The sequence below is a fragment of the Lemur catta genome, chromosome 14, assembly GCF_020740605.2.
Source record: "Lemur catta isolate mLemCat1 chromosome 14, mLemCat1.pri, whole genome shotgun sequence".
Taxonomy (NCBI): domain Eukaryota; kingdom Metazoa; phylum Chordata; class Mammalia; order Primates; family Lemuridae; genus Lemur; species Lemur catta.
Genome location: NC_059141.1, coordinates 52,707,161 through 52,728,091, shown reverse-complemented (window position 1 = coordinate 52,728,091; position 20,931 = coordinate 52,707,161). Strand labels below are relative to the sequence as shown.

The window sequence follows — 20,931 nt, the reverse complement described above, 5'->3', positions numbered from 1 at the left end:
GGGGGCTGGGCCATCACTTATGCCCTGGAAGGTGGGGGAGGAGGGTGGGACAGGCTTCAAGAGTCTCCTACTAAAATACCATTACATGGGTGACTTGTCTGTTATCAGAGAACACGGCCAGGCCTGACCAGCACCCGCCAAACGAGGAACACAGCTGAAGCGGTAGAAGAGGGCTGGCTGCAGCGCCTGTGCCCTGGTGCAGCAAATGCCAAACCAAGGCAGGGCGGGAAATCTGAGCAGCACACGCACCCAAGGGGCAGCCAAGCTCCATTATGCTCCAGCCGGACATCGCCCGGGTGTCACGTCTGCCCTGGAATAAACTTCTGATAAGCTCCAGAAGTCACAACCGGCAGGAAGCGGCTCTCTGAAAGGCACCTGGCACCGCTGGCTCCCTCCTGCTCTGGCCCAGGGCTCCATCGGGACTCAGCTTCCAGCACTCAGTAAATGGAGAGGCGGCTGTCTCCCTCCGCACCGGACCACATACCCTGCGGCGTGCACTGCCTCCACCATCTCGGGGCACTGGCCTGCCACTCACCAGCCGTGGGATCCTGAGCAAGCTGCTTCTGCTTTCTCATTTCCTCTTTTATAAAACAGGAAGAAGACAGGTGATGAGGACTCGAAGAGCAAAGAGAGGTAAGGCCTGCAGAACAGAGCCAAGCACACGCACAGTCCACAAACACTGGCTCTCATTACTGCTTCCCTCTTGGCAGGCTCCTACGCAAGGAGGGCACGGAGCAGCCTCCACGGTGTACACACAGACTGCAGGTCACCACGAACTCGACCTGGCAGGCAGTCACCCAGCCTTCCCTCGACTTCCGGAACGTCTGACTGGTACAGAGCTCTCTACTGGCACCCTGAGTACCTCCTGTTACCGCCTCCTTGGGAGCTGATACCTCCCATCGCACCTGACCATGGTGCCCCCACGGAGCATCTGAACACAGCCCTGTCTTTGTTTTCTCCTCCTTTAGGATAAGGAGGCCTCCTCTCCCAACCCCCATTCTACCTGGCCATGGCCAATTCCAGGCCAATCCCAGGCTCCCTTATGGCTCTTCTGTTCTCTGATCCACACAGAACAAGCCGGAGTGCTCACTGAGTGCCTGGCATCGCATCAGGCCTGCACCTACTTCCCCATCCAGTCCTCACCACCACCTCGCGTGGGCATCGATCAGCCCATTTCAAGAAAGACGGAGCGACAGCACTCTGCATGGGACGCCACCCCTTGTCTGTCCCCGGGAAACACAGGCCCCATTCATTGACCAAATGCTTGGTGAACACTGGGCTAGGAGGTGCTGGGGACGCAGCAGAGAACATGACGGGCCAATCTCTGCCCTCGTGGAGCTCATGTGAATGGGGGCAGGGAAGAAATGAACAAATATAAACCAGATCAGGTCATAAGCGCGATGAGGGAAAATACAGCAGGGAAAGATGGTGGGTGATGGGGGTGGGGTGGACAGATGCCTACTGTGGCAGGTGGTCACGGCTGGGGGATGAGTCTCCGGGAAGGTCACATTTGAGCAGAGCCCTGAGGAAGTGCAGAGTGCTGGAGGAAGACTGTTCCGGCAGGGGAACAGCAAGTGCAAGGGCCCAGGGGCAGCCCATGCAGGAAGGCCTGTGTGGTCTGGGTGCAGTGGCCCACAGATGCCGATGAGGACAGAGGGGCAGCGGGCCTGATTCAGGCAGGACCTTATGGGCCACAGCGAGGATGCTGGGCTTCACTCTGAGCGAGGTGGGAAACCTCTGGAAGGTTCTGAGCAGAAGAGAGACATGGTCTGACCTACATTTTAATAGGATCTCTTGATGCTTCTTTGAGTACTGTCCACAGGCAGGGAGGCCAGTCAGACAGCAAGAGCAATAATCCACGGGAGCGATGCCGCTGGCCCGAACCAAGCTAATAAGAACGGCGCTGGTGAGAAGTGGCTGGATCTGAGAGATATTTTGGAGGCAGAGCTGAAAGAATCTGCTAACACACTAAACGTGGAATAAGAAATAAAGACAAGTCAAGAATGACTCCAAGGTTCTTGGCCTGGAAGCTGGATGCATGGAGTTGGTCTTTTGCTGAGACAGGGAAGCCTGCAGGAGGAACGGATGGGGCAGTCGTCAGTTCATGCTTGGTCACGCGCACAGTGCCTACAGACACCAGAGGAAGAGGGCAGGTAGCAGGAAGGCAGAGATATATGGCCCCAAGCAGGAGCCAGAGATATAACCCGAGAATTGGGAGCATATGCTGAGGATTTAAAGCAATGAGACTTGCTGGCAGGGAGTGTGGATAAGAAGGGCAGTGGAGAGGTCCACGCAATGACCTGAGCACTTGGGGGCTGAGGGAAGACAGAGGAGGAGTGGCAGTGAGGCGGGAGGAGAGCCAACCCAGCAAGTGAAGAAACCGAACACAACTAACTGTCCGCAGCCAGGACTTACAGAGGTGGTCTGATGTGCCCGGGTTACCTAATGGTAGAAGTAAGACAGACACACAACCCTCCTGACTCCTAACCAAACTGCACCTCCACTCCGCCGATCCCCCGAACTTCCCTGGGTGGGACACTGACGGGAATGAGTCAGAGGGCAACAGAGAGAGCGCTCGATGTACACTAGGCACCTCACATGTTACATCTCATGTTTTTCTTGAACATACTATAATACTTGACTACTAACACCAGGTAACATTTACTGAGTACTTGTCGCAGGAAAGGCACTATTTATATAGATTATTTCACCTAATCCCCCTAATAACCCTATGAAACACGAGCTGTTATCATCTTATCTTCTAGAGAAGTAGAGAAATGTAGGCTCAGAGAGGCCAAGTAACTTCTGTAAGACCAGAAAGCTAGTAAGCAGTGGGTCCCGGCTCATACATGACTCTCAGCCATTAACCCTAGATGATTTCCTTTCCAGCAAGATTAAAAAAAAAAATCGAAACTCACCAGTTCCCTGTCCCGCTGGACAGCAGAGGATGTGAGCAGCCATCTCCCACCCAATGACAACACTCAGGTGATGAGAGGCACTTAGGTGTCACAAAGAATAAGTCAGTTAAGTGACGAGGTGTGCCATCTCATGGGCTGGCACTCAGCACTGTGGCCAAGGTCATCTTTCCCAACAGTTGGAAGGAAGAAAAGGAAGCATGAGAAGGACAGGTTCCAAGCACCTGTCACACCTCAGCTGCCAGCCTCCTCCTCTGGTCCTGGCTTCAACCCCTCTGGCCTTGTTACTCCTCAAGCCACTAAATTCTCTGGTTCCCCCAGAGAGACCAGTACAATCTCTGACACAAGGTACAGAACTATCTCCATCCTGGGTCTTTAGAAGGCAGCAGGAGACAGAATGGGCCAACGTGGGTCCAGGAACCTGCTCGTGATTCTGACGCTTAGACTGAATGCAGAAGAACTGCAAAAGAGGCCGGAGGTGGTGGCTCACACCTATAATCCCAGTACTTTGAGAGGCAGAGACGGAAGAATCACTTGAGGCCAGGAGTTCGAGACCACCCTAAGCAACATAGCAAGATTCCATCTCTACCCTAAAAAAAAAAAAAAAACAACGCACACTACAAAAAGTGTCCCTTCCCCACGTCACCCACCAATGGTGTGTTCTATTAATCTCAGTTCAAGGTAAGCTAAGGAGTCAGCCGGAGGAAATGACAGCTCTGGGAATAGCCTAAGTCTCACGGCATGAGCTGGGAGATGGGCAAGGACAGAACACCCTAGTCTCGACAGGTCATGGACATTCCGTCCACAAAGGCCAAAGAGGGCAACTACAAAGGAAAGGTCTTGTCTTCATCAGCAACCGGGTGCTGTTTCTGCCTCCTCTTCCTTCAGCACCATCAACACCACCCTCCTTGTCTGCTTTGTGGGAGGCCTTGAACATACTGACCACCAAGGCAACTCAGGCTGGGTCCCTTGGAGCAGCAGCCAGGGCCCTGGGGTTGTGGAGAACCCCTCGCCTACCATGATGTTCCTCCCAGGTTCAAATTCACCAAGACCCCTGCAGTGGGGCTGGGAGGCACAGAGTGACTCTGTAGAGTGGAAAGGGCACGGGATCAGAAGCTGCAAGGACGCAGGCTCTCCTTGGTTTGGCCACCTCCTGACAGGTGACCAGGGGCAAATACTTTTTCTGAGCCTCAGTTTCCTCATCTGCACACTGTGGCTAAAAAGTCTTTATATGGTCTATATTTCACAGCTGATTGTGCCCAACAAATGAGATACTAGATATTGAAAGTGCTTCGTCCCTAACCTGCTCAGGAGGTCCAGGTCTCTCCCTGCTCCCTGGCTCCACTGCAAGTCCCTCCCAGGCTCCTTCCTTCCTCTCCTCTTCACTGTTAGCCTCTTCTCTTCCAGGAACTCCTTCTCTTTCCTCTTACTCTTACTCAAAACACAAAACAACAAAAATAACAAACACACATACAAAAGGAAAAGAAATAAAAAAGCAAGTACTTCACCTCCATCCCTTTCCATTACAGTTGTCCAAAATCTCTGGGCCCTTGGGGTGGTCCAAACTTCACCTAGTTCCACACAATCCTGCACCGTTTGGTTTCTACATGTGAGAGCTCCAGCTCCTGGGCCTTGGAATTCAAGAACACCCATGACATTTGAGCACAGAGATAAGCACGCAGGGATGGGTTCAGGAAGCTGCCCACAGCCATCGTGAACAGGAAAGACGGAAGGGGGTGCCTAGGAGCAAAGGGAACAATTGGGATGTTCCTGCAAGAGCTGCCCTGAACCACAAGCCATGGGGTGTGGGCAGTGGGGTGGCCAAGAGACTGTGCAGAGGTGTAAGGATGGGGTGAGAGAGACCATGGGTAGGGAGGAGTGAAGGGTGGTGCTGGGGTTTGTGGTGGGGTGTTCGGGAAGGTGGCACAGTTAACAGAGGCAAAGTGAAGAAGCCTAGTTGACAAGTATGATGAGATCATTGAGACACATCAGGTTGAATGCGCCACAGAAAGTCCCTGTGGGGACAGCCTGCTGACACTTGGACACTGGAGTCTGGAGCTAGTGAGAAAGCTTCAGGCTAGCACAGTCCACTCGGGAGTCATCCCATCGAGCCTGGAGGATGTGAGTGACAAGCCCACAGTCACTAACCGGTCATGTGAGGCCCTCAGGTGAGAAAAAAACCAAGGGAAAGAGCGGAGGGCAGGATCTAGGGCTTCCTGAACAGCTATGCAGCGATATTGTTCTAGGCGTATACAGGACAGAATCCTGGGCAGCAGTGCCTGCGAAGATAGGAGAAAGAATAAGAATTTCTGGAAGAGACACAGACCACTCCGGGGACAGGAGGAAGGAGGATGAAGCACCCGAGAAGGCAGTGGGATGCAGGGCGCTGGAGGGGCTGGTCTGCCACAGCAAGAGCTATGGAGGTCTCAGAAGACAAAGAAACTTGATTTGTTCATCTGCAGATCAGAGATTCTCTGCCCTGGGGCCAACTAAGTAGGCAATTGATTGGCCTCGGTTTCTCCATCTGGGAATCGAAGGGCTTGGATTAGACCAGAAAAGGCAAGAGGTGCATTTTGAAAGAGCTGCCATGCCTCACACCGCCTGCCTGAAGTACTGGGCTAAAAGCCACGCCTCACCAGGAAGCAGCGACGTCTGCCACGAGCAAGCCGGGGGAGGGGCAGGTGCCATCCCTGGAGCGGGTGGTTCCAAAGGCTGGTCCACCTCCAGAAACACTATTCATGGTGCCCGGTGCTTAGCACGCTTACTATAATTACTGATTGGAATTAAACTCTAAAATCCAATCTGTTTCCCCAGCATTCTTTAAATGACTGGGACGGAAGGAGCCCTCAGGGAAAAATAAAAAGACAATTATCTTTTTTCCATCGACTCTTTTTTCTTGAGGCTCTGAGAAACAGAAAGTCTAAGAAGAGTCTGGATCATCCAAGGAGCTCTGGGAGGCCCTGCCCAAAGCAGATGATGTCCCCACCCAGGAAGAGCCCGCAGACGTCTCACACACCCCTCCTCTCGGGCAAGGGGACACCGTCCTGAGGGGTCACCCTCATTTACACAGCACTTGCTGTGGATTTTGGAAGGCGTGGACTTCAGAAGTGGGTGCAAAGAGCCTATTCCTGAAACAGCAGGGACTTTTTACAACGTTTTATAAGGACAGCTGCACTCACTCACCTGAGGAAATCGGGTATGTTGAGGCATCAAACGTGCTCCTTTGTCACACCCAGAGCAGGGGTGAGGAGCTTTGTTTTTTGCTTTTTTTTTTTTTTTTTTTTTTTGAGATAGAGTCTCACTCTGTTGCCCGGGCTACAGTGCCATGGCGTCAGCCTAGCTCACAGCAACCTCAAACTCCTGAGCTCAAGCGATCCTCCTGCCTCAGCCTCCCGAGTAGCTGGGACTACAGGCATGCGCCACCATGCCCAGCTAATTTTTTCTGTATATATTTTACTTGTCCATATAATTTCTTTCTATTTTTAGTAGAGACGGGGTCTCGCTCTTGCTCAGGCTGGTCTCAAACTCCTGAGCTCACACGACCCTCCCACCTCGGCCTCCCAGAGTGCTAGGATTACAGGCGTGAGCCACCGCGCCGGGTCGGCCATGAGGAGCTTTTAAATGAGACCTGAGGCTGCAGACCCACTGCACCAGCACATGCAGGCCGTCACCCCCTAACCACCAAATAAAGAGGAAACATCTCAAGCATCCTTCTCTCTAAAACCCAAAAGCAAAGTTTCCGCCAGCTTCACACCTCCGATGTCAAGGAACCCAAGTGCTCATGTGGACATAAGTTCGAGGGCAGGACCTATCCTGGACACCAGCGCTCGGCATACAGGCCCCCGGCACTCCTTCTTTCCTTAGGCTCCCGTAACCCACCCCAGGCAAAATCTGGTCACCCAATGCCTTCAAATCACCCCAGGTCAACCACAGGAAATGGGGGAGGAGATCAGAGAAGTATTTCAAATGCACAAAAGGATGTGGGTTATCTTTCATACCCACAGTCCTCAGGAGAGAAAGTTGATCTTGAGTAACAAGAGAAAATATGTCAGTATCTTGTGCAAAGAGGGAAAAACCAAAATCCACATCCACAACCACACAGTACAGTACATGAAATCAACGTGTGCCAGTCCCCAAAGATCCCAGTGTCCCTGTGGCTCACGGCCCACTGGCCATCTGTGGGCAGCGTGGCAGGCAGTCCCCTCTGACTGGGACCCCCGAGCCCATATGACTGTGCCTGCTATGCTACGCCAGCCCCCACGCTGGGCGAACGCTTAGCGAAGGCGTGAAGAGTAGAGCTGGACCCAGGGGGACGCCTGCACTGCCCAGCCCTGGCATTCTAAGGATGCCCAGAGGGGGCCCCCCAGAGCCAAGTCACATGGCAAGCTGGTGCCCTTGCCAGGACTTAAACACAAGACAACCCAGGACTGTGCCCGGCAGGCTGCGAGGAAGGGGATGGAGGGAGTCCCTACAGTGCCAGCAGGAGCATCACCCCATGGAGCACTTGGACACACTCTGCAGGCTGGGGGAGCCACGGGGAGGGGCGGTCAGTCAATGCAGCTTCTGACTGGGGTCTCCCAAACCTGACTATTCATAAGAATCACCCAAGCTGCTCTTTAAAAATACCAGAAAAAAATAAAAATAAAAAAATAAAAATGCCGAGTTTCGGGACCCCTCCTACCCTTGAGGATCAGCAATCCAGATTTTCAAGATGCTGCTCTGACTCTGACGTTCGAGAATCCCATGAGGTCTGCACACGTGTCCTGGCCTTCCTGCCCCCAGAGCCTCCTGACACTTCTACTGACCCTCAGCCAGAAATGCCCACCCTCCTCAGCCATCTCCAGGGCCCCTCGTCACTACAGACTGTGTGAGAATAGTCATGGTGGCTGTTATGGGCTGGAGTGTATTCTCCAAAATTCATGTTACAGCCCTACCCCCCAGTACCTCAAAACATGACTGTATTTGGGGACAGGGTCTTTCAAGATGCCATTAAGTTACAATGAGGCCATTAGGGTGGCCCCTAATCCAACATGACTGGCGTCTTCATGAGAAGGGGAGATTAGGACACACGTGTGCACAGAGGGAAGACCACATGAAGACGCAGAAGACAGCCATCTGCAAGCCAAGGAGAGGCCTCAGAGAAACTTGTCCTTCTGTCACCTTGATCCTGGACTTTCAGCCTCAGAACTGTTCACCTTTGTTGGGGCAGCCCTAGCAAGCAAATGCAGCTGGCGACCATTTACCCAGTGGTTGGCCACGCCAGGCCCTGTGCAGCCCTTTCCAAACCAGACATCACCCCCAGCAACCCACAGCTGTGGAAAACCGAACCCTCATATGCATGTTTTATCTGTCTTAAAACTTGAAGCAGTATCCTAGGGAACAGGTACTGCTATTAGCCCCACCCTACAGACAAGAACCCTGAGGTTCTCACAGATTAAGGAACTAGCCCAATATCATTCAGCTAGATGGTGAATGAGAGGCATCCACCTCCAGGCCCGTCCCCTTTAACTACTGCTGAGCTGCCTAAATCCTAAATCCTCTCCCCATCTGCCCATCCCTCACCACTCAGCAGCCTGGAGGAGCACTGCCTGAGACCACCATGCCTGCTTATGCAGCCTCAGGCCCCCATAAGGCACTTAAGGCAAACTCTGGCTTTCTATAGTATGTAGTTTTAGAAACTTTTCCTTTATGTTTTTTAATAGGCACTGTATTGCTTTGGTAATCACACATAAAAGAATTATCATTAAGGGGGAAAAAAAGCTAATACAGTTAAGACTTTCTATTGAAATAAGTGATTAAAAGGAATATATTTGGAAAGAGTACTAAGAATAAAAAGGGGGGGGGAAGAAAACCACAAGCTGCCCTTGCCAATGTCCCATCAGCCAAGATGAGATAAGAGACTCATGGGGCAGAAGTGAGGCTGCCGAGGCCAGTAATCCCAGCCAGGCCATCTCCAGAAAATATCTATTTTTAAAAGCACGTTCCATTTCATCACATTTCGGAAAAACAAAGAGGAGACCTTGAGGGGCAGACAAGCAGGCTCCGAAGCACCATGCAGCATGTGTGCTTGCAGCAGCCGCGAGGACTACAGCCAGGCAGCGATTTTCATCTGAAAAATTCAGATCTCTAATAGAGGCAGACGGGGCCCCAACACTGAGCCACCATCAGCATGCAGCCCAACAAAGCCCAGATTTTCATATTTCCTAGGGCCTGCCGGGCTCCCTACTTCTTAGTCTAAATGGAAACTGTCAGACAGGATTTTGTGCAAACATGCACTTTTCCTCGGGGGCAAACATTCTGAGTCTACAACTTGTTCTTTCATTTTCCAAGAGCTTTTTGTCAGTGGGGACGACATCAAAGATGAGAGAGGCTGGAGGGCAGCACCAGAGAACACAGCAAATGCAAAGCGCAGGAAGAACGAATGAATTACTAGGCGCAAAACGCAGGAGGAGCCTATTTGTTCAGCCCCCTGGGGTCGTGACCTTGGTGGGGTCCTCGTGGGAGGAGACAGCTCTGCTCCAGCTTCTCCCCTCGGAGCTGCTCTGATGTCCTAGGCTGTGCTAGCGCCTCTTCCCTCTGGTGACCTGCGAGGTCTTGGAGAGGGAAATGGTACAAAGAATGTGCAAAAAGCCGTGATGACAGAGGACAGCAGAATTCCCATGTGAGTATGGTTAGACAGGGAGGGAGTTAAAAGTATTGCTGTTAATAATATTCATCAGGCAGAGCTATTGAACACAGTTTTAGACAATGACACTGATTATTCCAGTCATTTTAAAGGGCCAGCCACTTTTTCATTCCAAGACCCTTCACTGGAGCCTCTTAAGATAATATCAAAAGACAGACAGGAAGGTCCCAAAACCACCTTCACAACATCCCCGCACTCGAGCAAATGGAATTCTCAGGCAGGGACATCTGTGAGGACCATCCCAACCCCTGTTAACAAACACATCTTCCTCTCAAGCTTCATGCATTAAACCTAATTTAAACCAAGTCAACTAATATTTTCCCAAGTTCCTTGGAGGTGTGTGGTCTTTTGCAATGTGTGTTGTGTCTGGGGTGCATGTGTGTGTGTTTGAGGGGGAGTAATGAAGAGACCCCATGGAGATAACTAAGGAAGAACTGACAAAATTGGAACATTCAGATCTCCAGAAGTCTCAGTCCCTTCTGTGTTTGCACTTCAAAGGGACAGGTAAACACCTGGCCATGAAGAAGGTCCACAAGCTGCAGGTAACTTTCCAGGCCTAGACCAGGCAGAAGAACCAAGAAAGTCTCTTGACACAAGTTGTCAGCAAAAGAACAGTCTCTGCATCTCTGTGCCCCGCATCATCAGGGGAACTGGGTCTGCTCTGGGCCTCCCAGCTCCGTGTTGGCCGCCCTGGGTCCAGCCCAGCCCAGAAGCCCCGTGTGTCCAGCCCTCGTCCATGCTGACGGTGCACTCTGTCCACCGGCTCACCACAAAGGCCACTTGTTTCCCATGAGTGCCCAGAACAGTGGCTGAACCAGTTGGCCCAGCTGGGGACTGTGGTCCTGCAGGATGGGTGGTGACAAGGGCTCACCGTGACCTCAGCAGATAATTAGCAAGGTGGCGTAGGTGTCGAGTTACCAAGCTCCTGCAGGTCACCTGCCAAGTTCAAGACTGGGCAGGATTCAGCTTCTAGACCCAAGAGGGGGTCAGCCAGGTCAGTTACAGGCTATTTCGTCTCTGTCCCTGTCTCTCTACACTAAGCATTGTACCCTCTGACACTGGGAGACGGGAGAAGAAAAGGTGGTCATGAGGAAGAGGCTGCAAAGTCACATGAGTAATCTGGGCACATTTTGGGGTAGAAGGGGCGACAGTTATGCTAGGGGTGTTTGGAAATGTCTGGGGACAGACATCGTAGACACCACTAGTCAGAGATGGTGAACATCCTAAAAGTGCATAAGATCCAAAGCCAACATCATCCACTGAGACACACTGAAGTCGGTTCCACCTACCCCAGCTGTTCTAACCACACCTAAATTCAGCAAAAAGCCACAACAAACATGGGAACTAGGAAAGAACCAAGAGTTGCAAGAAGAAAAAAATTAAAGTCTAGGGGAACACGCTACTATCTTTACATGCCTGGAGGGTGATGAGGAGAAAAGGGGACACTCAGAGGCAGATTGGGGCCAAAAAACAACAGACAACAGCTGGCAGGATTTACCGAGAGGGGCAAGCGGTTCCTCAGAGGGATGCCGCCCGTGCACGGGTCCCCCGAGTACTGACACAGAGCTGCACAGGGCTCTCGAGCGTGAGAACACATCAGCTGCCAACGTCCCCACCTGTCCGACTCCACAGCCTCCACGCTCAGCACTCTCTGTTGCCACAATCTGGCGACACCCCTCACAGTGCAACTATTTCATCCACTTCCCAGTTCACCAGGGTCTCCAGGGTCCCAGCTGTGCCACCCACCACCACGGGCAACGTCCATGATTCCTCCCTGCACCTCTGCTTCCTCACCTGTAATGGCTCAGAGAGGATTAAGTGAATACACTTCACATATAGGTGTCTCAGGGTAGCTCTGGCATAGTCACTCTGAGCTACTGGAATGTCAGCAACTGCCACCTCCAGAGAGTGCTTCCCGGAGCCCAGCCCAAGGCCATCTCTGAGCTCCCAGGGGTCCCCAGCTGCACAACAAAGCCTGCCTTGGAGCTGGTACTGGAGGGTCTCTGTGGGCTGGGCCCAGCCTGTCCGCACCGTTCCCAGGGCTCCCCTTCTCCCATCAGGGCTAGAGGGCTGCTTGCTCGTCACTGCCCGCTCACGCCCACGTGGCCCCAGCTCGCCTCTGCTCCCACCATCACCACCACCTCTGCTGACACCCTGGCCCACCCTCCAGGCCCAGCTCAAACGGGACTTCTCCAAGGAGCCTTCCCAGATCCCCCTACCTGGAAATATCCTGCTCTTCTGTCACCCTGTGTGTGCCTTCCTATGGTTCTGGCTGACATCTAGGGCCTGGCTTCACTATGGGACTGCACACCTTGTGCAGTCTCACGAGGCCCCCACTTGGCTTCACGCTCTGCCCACACCGTCATGAAATCCTCAATGATTCAGGAGCAGGGAGCCCGGTTTTCATTTTGCACGTGCCGCACGTTGCAGATGCCGTCCTGCTGAGGACTTCGCAAGGACAAGGCCTTGGCTTATCTCCGCATCTCACAGCCGTGCCTGTGACACAGTCGGGACTCAGTGTCGGCAGGAGGGAGGTGAGCCTCCAAGTCCCTCTATGTGAGCAGCTGTCACCTCAGGCACTTCATTCACATGCTGGTGAGCTCACCTTCCCCTTCTCCCTCACACACACATACACAGAGAGGAGAGAGCAACAATTCAGCTCAGATCATTCCCAAAAGCCACAGTCCCTCTGGGCCCCACTGCAACATCAATCCCACAGGACATCATGATAAAGGTCCTTGGACCCTACTGAAAACGCAGCATCTCAGCGCTTCATCTCAAGCAAACACTTCCTCCCAGGGCAGGTGGCTGTGGGCTGGCTTGCTGAAAAGCTCACTCTCTGCACAGCTTCAGTGCACAGGAACACCGTTCGGGAGCCACCCTGGCTCTGCCACTTGCTGGCTGTGTGACCTTGAACAAGTCCCCTAGCATGAGGCCCAGAAAGGGGAAACCTTTGGGGACAGAGCCGTCCCCAGCCTTTCTTACCCCGCCCCTCCTTCACGCCTGGCCCTGCCTCTTCTCACAGGTTGGCTCCGAGACACCGGCCTGCAGTGACCCCTCGCCCTGCCTGCACAGTCCTCACTGGTGGGAGGACAGACACGGCTACGTGCCAGACAAGCCCTTAGGAACCAGGGATGGAGACAGCTTCCTGGGGATGCCCCAGCTCATGGACTCACACCCAATCCTGGCTCCAGTCACAGTAGCCCATCTGACACGTGCCCTCAATCCCTCCCTACCCCGTGACCCGTAAGCAGCCCACTGGCACTGGCACACGGCCCTAGTAAGCCAAGCCGACTTGTGAGAGAAACACTCCCTGGCCGCACAAAACAAATGTATGTCGTCGGCCCATCAGAAAGTGAGGAATTGTTTGAGAAATGTAAATATACAGAACACAATAGGCTCCTCCCCTTCCATAAGACTTGAGAGAACTTTCAACCTAAAATTTTGGCTGACACCAAATGTGTTCTAACCTCTAAGAGAACACTGTTATCATGAAGAGTCACAGGATGTAAAAGACAGAGAGGACCCCAAAGACCTAGTGGTCCAGCACACTCACTTGACAGAGGGGGAAACTGAGGCCCCAGCAGGGCCAGGCATGGCCTGCCTCTGTGCTCCCAGAGCCCCAGCACACTCCCCCGGACATTGCACCTGAACCCTGCATTGCCCAGTTGTTTACAAGCCACCTCCCACACCAGACTGTGAGTTCCGGGAGCCCAGGGGGAGCCTCGTTCGTCTCCGTAGCCCTAGCACCTCTTACAGGGCCCAGCAACCAGCAGGTGCTCAGCAAAGGTCCTTGTATTTCAAAATACATACTGCTTTTATTTGCCAATTTAAAAAATTAATTCTAAAAAATAAAAATAAAGGATTGTTGAATGAATGAATGACCCAGACAGACGGCCACATGGCCAAGGGCAAACAAAGCTGAATCCGGAGCCCCAGCTTCCTGCTTTCCTCTCAGACTAATGCAGTGGGAGCTGGATGACCAGGCGAAGGAAGATGAACGTGCCCTGAAGACCTGACACACAATGCATCTTCCTTATGTTCCAACTCGTTTATTCCTCCATAACCCTGCTGAGTAGCGAGAGCAGACATCGCCAGCCCCACTTTAATGATGGGAAACCGAGACCCCCAGAGAAACCAAGTGCTGGATCCTGCTCTGTCCCGTGCCAGGGTGCCCACCAAGGGTTCTAGAAGTCCCTGCCCCCCAGACAGTAACCCCCGCCAATCCTGGTCTCACTGGGCACCAATGCCGGGCTGTGACTTGCCAAGTCCACAACCAGTCCCTGCTGCCATGGGGAAGCATCAACTGTGAACTGTCCTATGCTTGGGGGCAGAAGGACCCAAGTCCAAGGAAGCTCAGAGGGCCCAGCAGAAAGTAACCAAAAAATAACCGCACCCCATGGGCCAGAAGTCACTGCAGACACCATTACCTGGTTTTCTCTTTCTCCCCAGGGGAAACATGACCGACAGGGGATGGGGGAAGGAGACAGCAGTTTTCAACCTACCTTCGCCCTGGGCCTGAACCCCTCCCATGAGCTGAGTCCTCCTCCCCACTCCCCAGTGTCACCCCTCCCCCAGTGCAGCCAGCTTGGGTCCTTCCCACAGACTGGCTGATCATTCTCTGTCCCCCAGGCCACAACTGAAGGCCTCACAGAGAGAGCTGTGGGCGGAAGGTGGTGCAGAAATGCCTGGTGGTTCAGGGACTCTATCACCCACCACAGACTGAATCCCAGCCTGCGGGTGTGAGCGGCTGGCTGTGCACATGTGGAAACTGTAAGACAGCCACAGGGTGGTCAGGATCTCGGAGGGGTTTCGGGGCTGGGAGTCCTACTGCCTAGCTGTGTGACTCAAGGCACATTCCTTAACCACTCTGTGCCTCCCTTTCCTCACCCAAAAAACAGGGATAATAAAAGTACCTGCCTCCTAGGGGTTTTTGTGAGAATAAAATAACACTTAGCACAATGCTTGGCATATAACTAACGCTCCATTTTCCCCCAGCACAATATTAATAAGGTTGCCTCTGGGGTTTTGTGTGCTTTTCTTTTTCTTCTTTATTAATTAGATTTTCTACATGAATGTGCATGCTTTATTGTCAGCAAAGAATAAAGCTTTTTTTTTTTTTTTGAGATGAGGTTGGAAGAACAACTCAGAATCCCAAGTAACCCTTTCCTCCAAACACACGGGGCTGACGCTGCCTTCTCACTGCAGGTTTGTCTGGGGGGATTCTTCTGGATGCACAGGGAGTTCTAGCAGCCGGGGCTCTTCTGCTCCCTCACTCCCAACGTGCCCCTTTCTCCATCCCTGCCCAAATCTTGCCTCCTCCAAGACGCCCTCCCTGCTAGTCCAACACCTCTCTGCCTCCTGGGGAACATGGCCTGTCCTTACCCTGCCCTCCCCCAGGTGGCACTGACCACCCCGGAGGTCTTGCACCAGTCTCTGACTGTTCTGGGGCGATGACCTTGGCAACCCCCAAGCTGGGCGGTCTTGAGGACAAGGCTACCTTCCTTCCACTATGCTTTCAAACCATCCGCTCTACGTCCCTCTTCTTGGACCCTAGATACATCCATATGAGAAGTGGACATGAGTTCCAGGAAGGGAAGTGATGAGCCTGTCACACAGCTGGACTTAACCCCAGTCTGACCAAGTCCAATCAAAGCTCACCCTGAGGCCCCAGGCTGCTTCCCCCAGGGGCACACAGCAGGCCCCCAGAGGACAGAGCCTGACCCACAGGGCAGAACTGCACTGGCTGCCCTCTCTTCCTCTGCCCTCTTTCCTCCACCGCCCTTTCGGGGCTCACACTCCCTCCTTGCTCCTCCCCAGGATTTCCCTTCTCCCGGCTGTGCCCTAGTCTGCTGTGGCCCCATCGCTGATGTTCTGAAGGTGCCCAGAGCTAAGGACACCAGTGATCCCACACTAAAAGGGGAAAGTGGAGGAGAAGGTTTTAAGCTTTGCAGAAGATGCCACTGGCTTTTCTCTGTTTTACGTCAAATGACCTGTAACAATCCTGGCAACGGTACATTTGAGCCCTGGGTACTTAAAAGAATTTAGCAGGACAGTTTAAAATGTCCAGACTTGGAGGTGTCAGATTTCACAAACCAAAGAAATTCAGAACCCAGAAACAAACTTCAATTTGGGGACACTGGAAAAGTCTCTCCATCTTTCTGACCACAGATTCTATAAAGAGGAGAGTAGATCTCCCAGGTCCATCCCAAGTTTCAAAAATTCTAAGACAGCCTGGGGACATCAGTAGTGTGTGTGAATGTCTGTATCATAACAATGTGTTCTAACAGAGATCTGTCAATCACCCATAATCACGTTTATACTTGATTAGCATAACATTAGCATAACAACCAAATGCAACATGTTATTAGAGCCTAGATTTTTAAAAATCTCAAAAAGGTTAAGTATAGGACAATTACAGACATTTGAAAAAGACTATAGACTACAGGATATTATTGTATCAGTGCAGATTTTCTTGGGTGTGACGATGGTGTGTCCTGTACAAACACCTCCCGGTTCACGCGTGCTTCAGAGCCTTAGGAGGGATGTGTCCTGATGTCCCCAACTTTTTCCCAAATGGATCAGGAAAAAAAAAAGTATTTGGATACACACGGAGAAAAAGAGAGAGAAAGTAAACATGCAAATACCACTGGTAAATCTAGGGGAAGACTATACAAGTGTTTATCCTACTACCCTTTCAACTTTTCTGTGGATCTGACAATTTTCAAAACAAAATGCTGGAGAAAAAAGGGAACGCTATTGAAAATTTGTTTAAAACAGAAAAGTCTAAAGAAAAAGAATCCCACTGCCCAGATAACTGTTTGATGTAATTGTTGCTATTTAGTAACAAGAGGTGATTTAAAAATAGGTGAGTAATGTTATACCGGTGTGGCTGTGTTTTATGCACCCAAAAAGGGAAAATATCCTAAGAGAATCTTTTCTCTTAATAAGATAATATTTAGGCAAACAGATAAACACATAAAGAAAAAATCTATTGTACCATTTCTTAGTGGTAGAATAAAAAAAAAAGTATGTGATTCCCAAAATGAGACCTGTACAAAGATAGAAGACATGGTAAAGAAGTTCGAAAATATTCTATCAGAACACGCTGGTCCCCTTACCCCTGGGTCACCTGCTGGTGGTGGTATTTCCAGGCAGGGCCTTCTCCTCCATCTCCACTGCCCAGACAGGACAGCCCTCTGGGGCTCCCCAGAGACCCTCAAAAGGACTGTGATTGCCCATTTAGGGCCCAGGAGCCTGGGACCACCCAAGACCACTCATGACCACGGCAGCTCTCGCTATCACAAGCACCTTCCTCCCAGGAGCCAGAGCAGCCTCCCCCATCAGTGTTGGTGACTAAGTGACACATGGCTCACCCAGCCCCCACGCTCAGACCGAGGTGGCCCTGCACTTCCCCCGCCAACCTGGCCTAGATTCCACCTCCACATCTCCACCTCCCACCACACTTGGACTCTGCAGCTCCCTGGGACACTGTTTTTCTTGGAGAAGGAGGGAGAGAAAGAAAAGCAAATCCTGCTGAATTGCTCATTAGGATTTAAAAACCTCTCCACAGAGGGAGGCTAGGACAAGGTGAGGGAGACAAGAGGTAGCTGCACCATCTGAGTGAGGGTGGGCTGTCCTGGCCGGGCTGCAGGGCGTGGGACAGGAGCAAGAGGAGAAGCAGAGGCACCCAGGAAGGGGGGCTGGGGGACCCTGCACAGAGCAGGCCGTGGGCTTGGTTATTAAAGCCAGAAAAGGCCTACTTCCTCCTGCCAATGGAGTTATCTTTTAATCCGACCCCCGGATGACACCACCTGGCACCAGCGAGGGAGCAGCTCCTGAGGGCACACAAGTCACGAGGCTGGGCTCCGGATCTGTCCCTTCAGGTTGGGGCTTGCCCCGTGCTCCTGAGGAAGCGAGCCCCTGCCACCTCCAAGACCTGGCTCCTGACAGGCCTGTGCATGCCTGGGAGAGCCAGGCAGGCGGTGAGAAAGTGGAGGAAGCTGCTGTGCAGGGTCACCGGATGCTAGACGCAAAGACCCAAGGAGAGAGTGCACTCACCCGAGGTCCCCCGCACCAGGGCGGGCAGCCATCCTAGGATCTTCCTCCTACCCAGATGTGGCAGAGGTGTGCAGCTGCAGGACAGCTGTTATTAACCAGCCAGGGCTGGAAGAGAGTGAGCACTGCCCCAGACCTGCCACCCCTCCACGCACTCTGACGACGCACGGACCAGCCTGGAGTTAGGTTTCCTCGGAATTCCCCCAGACTTGTGCCCACCTGCAGGGCTGATTTCTGAGGTCCCTGCAGTCACCCTGGATACAGTAGGAACATTCTCTAAGATGCAGTATGCATACTCCTGCCCCCACGCAAGGGGCTCTCACGGTGCCTGCCTCTGCAAACATCCAGATGCCACGCAGTTCAAAACCCAGCTCCCAGAGGATTTTGCAAGGGGGTACGGGTATGAATCAGAAGGTCCTGAGGTTGGCAGGGACTAGGGCGGCAGGTAACCTGTCTCCCCAACAATGAAGGCACTTATGCTCGCTCCTGCAGCCACGGGGGAGCTCGCCACTTCCACAGGCAGCCACCCCATCGCAGACCAGCACTCCTGGCTGCAATGATCTTCCTCGTGGGCAACTGAAATCTGCCAGCAGGAACTGGCAGCTGAAAACTCTAAGCCTAGCATCCCCGAAGACTGCTCTGATTTTCCATCTTGGCTCAGCGGGCAAGCCCTCGGGACTCCAACGTTCAACAATAAAACCTGACTCGCTAGAGCTTGGGACTATGGGCAAGTGACTTAACCTGTCTGTGCCTCGGTTCCCTCATCTGTAAAACAGGGACAATAACAGCCCTTCATCTTAGGGCTGCCGGGAGGACTGGGTGCTCACCGTAAGTGGTCAGTCTACATTTTCTACGCTGCCATCACACAGGGCTCTCTGGCCTGTTTCCACAGGCTCTGGCTCGCTTTCTGCCCCTCTCCGGACACTCATCCCACCTTCTCACAACCAGACTCGTGCTTGGGAAGTGTCCGACTCCGCAGGTTCCGCTCAAACTGTCCTAGAGGATAGTCCCTCAGGGGTAGCTGACTCATCTGGCCTCTCCTTGCAACACTTCTGTGCAGAATTCCAGCAGGCCATCCCTGCAGCCCACCAGCAGGGGATCGTGACAGCAATGACTCTTCTCGCTCATCCTGGCCTCAGCCCATCTGTCTAGTCTCACCACCCTGCACCCCAGAGTATCTTCACAGACCACCAAACACCCAAGCACAGCAGCAAATAGACATAATCTCATCAATCCTGTGCTCTACCACCTTCCATGGCTCCCTTAGGCCTGTTGGGATAAAGTTGAAGTCTCACCCCAGCATTTAAAGGAAGGAGACAAACACTAATTACTGATTATGCGCAAGTTCTCTTCTATACACTTTGCTTGTATTATATCATTTAATAACCCCTCTAAAATTGGTCTTAGTACCTGCATCCTGCAGGTGAGGAAGCCAAGGCTCTGAGACATCAGGCAGCCTGCTGAGAAGCGGCAGAAGCAGATCTGGAGCCCAGGTCTGTGAGACACTAGGCCGGATCCTTGGCATAGCCCCTGCTCCCTCTCCAGCCCTCCCCGACCAGACCACCGTCTAGTCACCACTGGGCTCACGGTCACCCCGAGTGCCTGGCTCCTTCCTGCATTGCTGCGCATCCTCGGGCTTCTGCTCCCCAGCCTGGAACGCTGGCCAGCTACACCCACCCATCACCAGGTGGACGTCCGCTCTCAAGTTACCTCCTCCAGCAGACTGACCCCCGCCCCAATGCGCCCTGCCACAAGATAAAATCAAACCCTTCCTTGGATTTGTTTCCCAGGCCCCTTGTCGCTACCCACAGTGGAGCATAACTTACCAGCCCCCGAGTCAGCGGCACTGCTGTCTGCTCCCTAACGCGGATCGTTCATCTCGACTCCATCACAACACAGTGTTTGTTTGCGTAAGTGAATGAATGAAATCCCTTCCGACTTGTAGCCCAAGAAGCAAAGCACAGTCAGCAGGGACGACTGGGAAACAGCCCGTCTACAGTAGCCTCCTGGAGGTTACAGGGCAAGAGTTAGCCTTGGCTGGGTACAGCTCTGGACTAGCAGGTCCACACGGTGCAGGTGTGGCCGTCCAAAGGAAGGCTGTTGCATCACATCTAAAAGGCAGCATCAGTGACTTCTGGGGGCCACACTGGCAGGAAGGGGCTCAGGGATTCAGGGGCTCCTGGCACTCTTGCTCCCAGGTGCATGACATGGCAATTGAGGGGCAGAAGCAGCTCCTCTTTGCTAACCCGACAGAAAGACACCAGGGCCCGGGTGGGCCTGGGCCAACAGCACCCTGCTCCCACAGCAGATCAGCCCGCAGTTCCCCGGGGAATGGCTGGAAAGACGAGCTCTCTGTCCTGACCCACTTCTCCCAGTGCTGCCTTCCCAGATCTGGCCCGGCCCAGCCCCAAAGCCAGCCGTGAGATCCTTCTTACCTGTGACATCAGTAAGAGAAGCTCGTGTGTTCACACTAGAGAGCATGTTAGACTCCACTCTGAAACTCCCACTTTACCAATGAACAAAATGGCTCCCCGAGCAAAGTCCCCGAGCTGTGGTCTTCTCACTGACGGCCCCCAAGACGCATTGACACCACAGCTCTCCCTTAGAGGGGACAGGCAGATGTGGCCTCTCCGCGTCCCTCCTGGGCAGGCTCAGACACTGAGGAGACACAGTGTACTATCTCCCAAACAGGGCTGAGTAAAAGGACCTCCTGGGACCAGCCCAGCCCCAGGCTCTGATGCAGGAGGCCTGGGGGGAGGCCCAGAGTCTCCATCCCACAGAAGCTTCCCAGGTGGTTCTGAAAAAGCCACGCCCCAGACTGCACCTGGAGAAACCTGACCATGAACTCAGAATCACCACCCTCAGCCTGGCAATTTGTATTAACATCAACAGCCTTAAAAAGTCCACACCCTTTGACACAATAACACCACTTCCAGGAATTTACCCTGAGAAATGAAGATCTGCACGTAAGGAGATGTAGTACTACAGCATTATTTATACAGAAAAATGGGAAATCTCTAAATCTCCAGTCAAGGGGAGCTGGTAGCATAAATCCTGATAGGGCAATACTGTGCACCCATCAAAAATGATCCCTTGGCCAGGCACAGTGGCTCACACCTGTAATCCTAGCACTCTGGGAGGCCCAGGCAGGAGGATGGCTTGAGCTCAGGAGTTGGAGACCGGCCTGAGCAAGAACAAGACCCCATCTCTACTAAAAATAGAAAAATTAGCTGGGTGCTGTGGCATGTGCCTGTAGTCCCAGCTACTCAAGAG

General features: G+C 52.8%; 1 protein-coding gene across 2 annotated transcripts in view; it reads right to left on the bottom strand.

Annotated features, from left to right (window-relative positions):
* DLG5 (discs large MAGUK scaffold protein 5) overlaps positions 1 to 20,931 on the bottom strand; it is a 110,053-nt gene that overhangs the window by 73,260 nt on the left and 15,862 nt on the right. Inside the window, exon 1 of one of the 2 annotated variants that reach the window (XM_045568294.1) lies at positions 536 to 626. The exons of the other annotated variant lie outside the window; for it this stretch is intronic. Coding sequence (XP_045424250.1) covers positions 536 to 575 — 40 coding nt within the window. The 5' untranslated portion in view covers positions 576 to 626. Of the gene's footprint in view, positions 1 to 535; positions 627 to 20,931 lie in introns of those variants that run through there. 2 annotated transcript variants of the gene reach the window in all.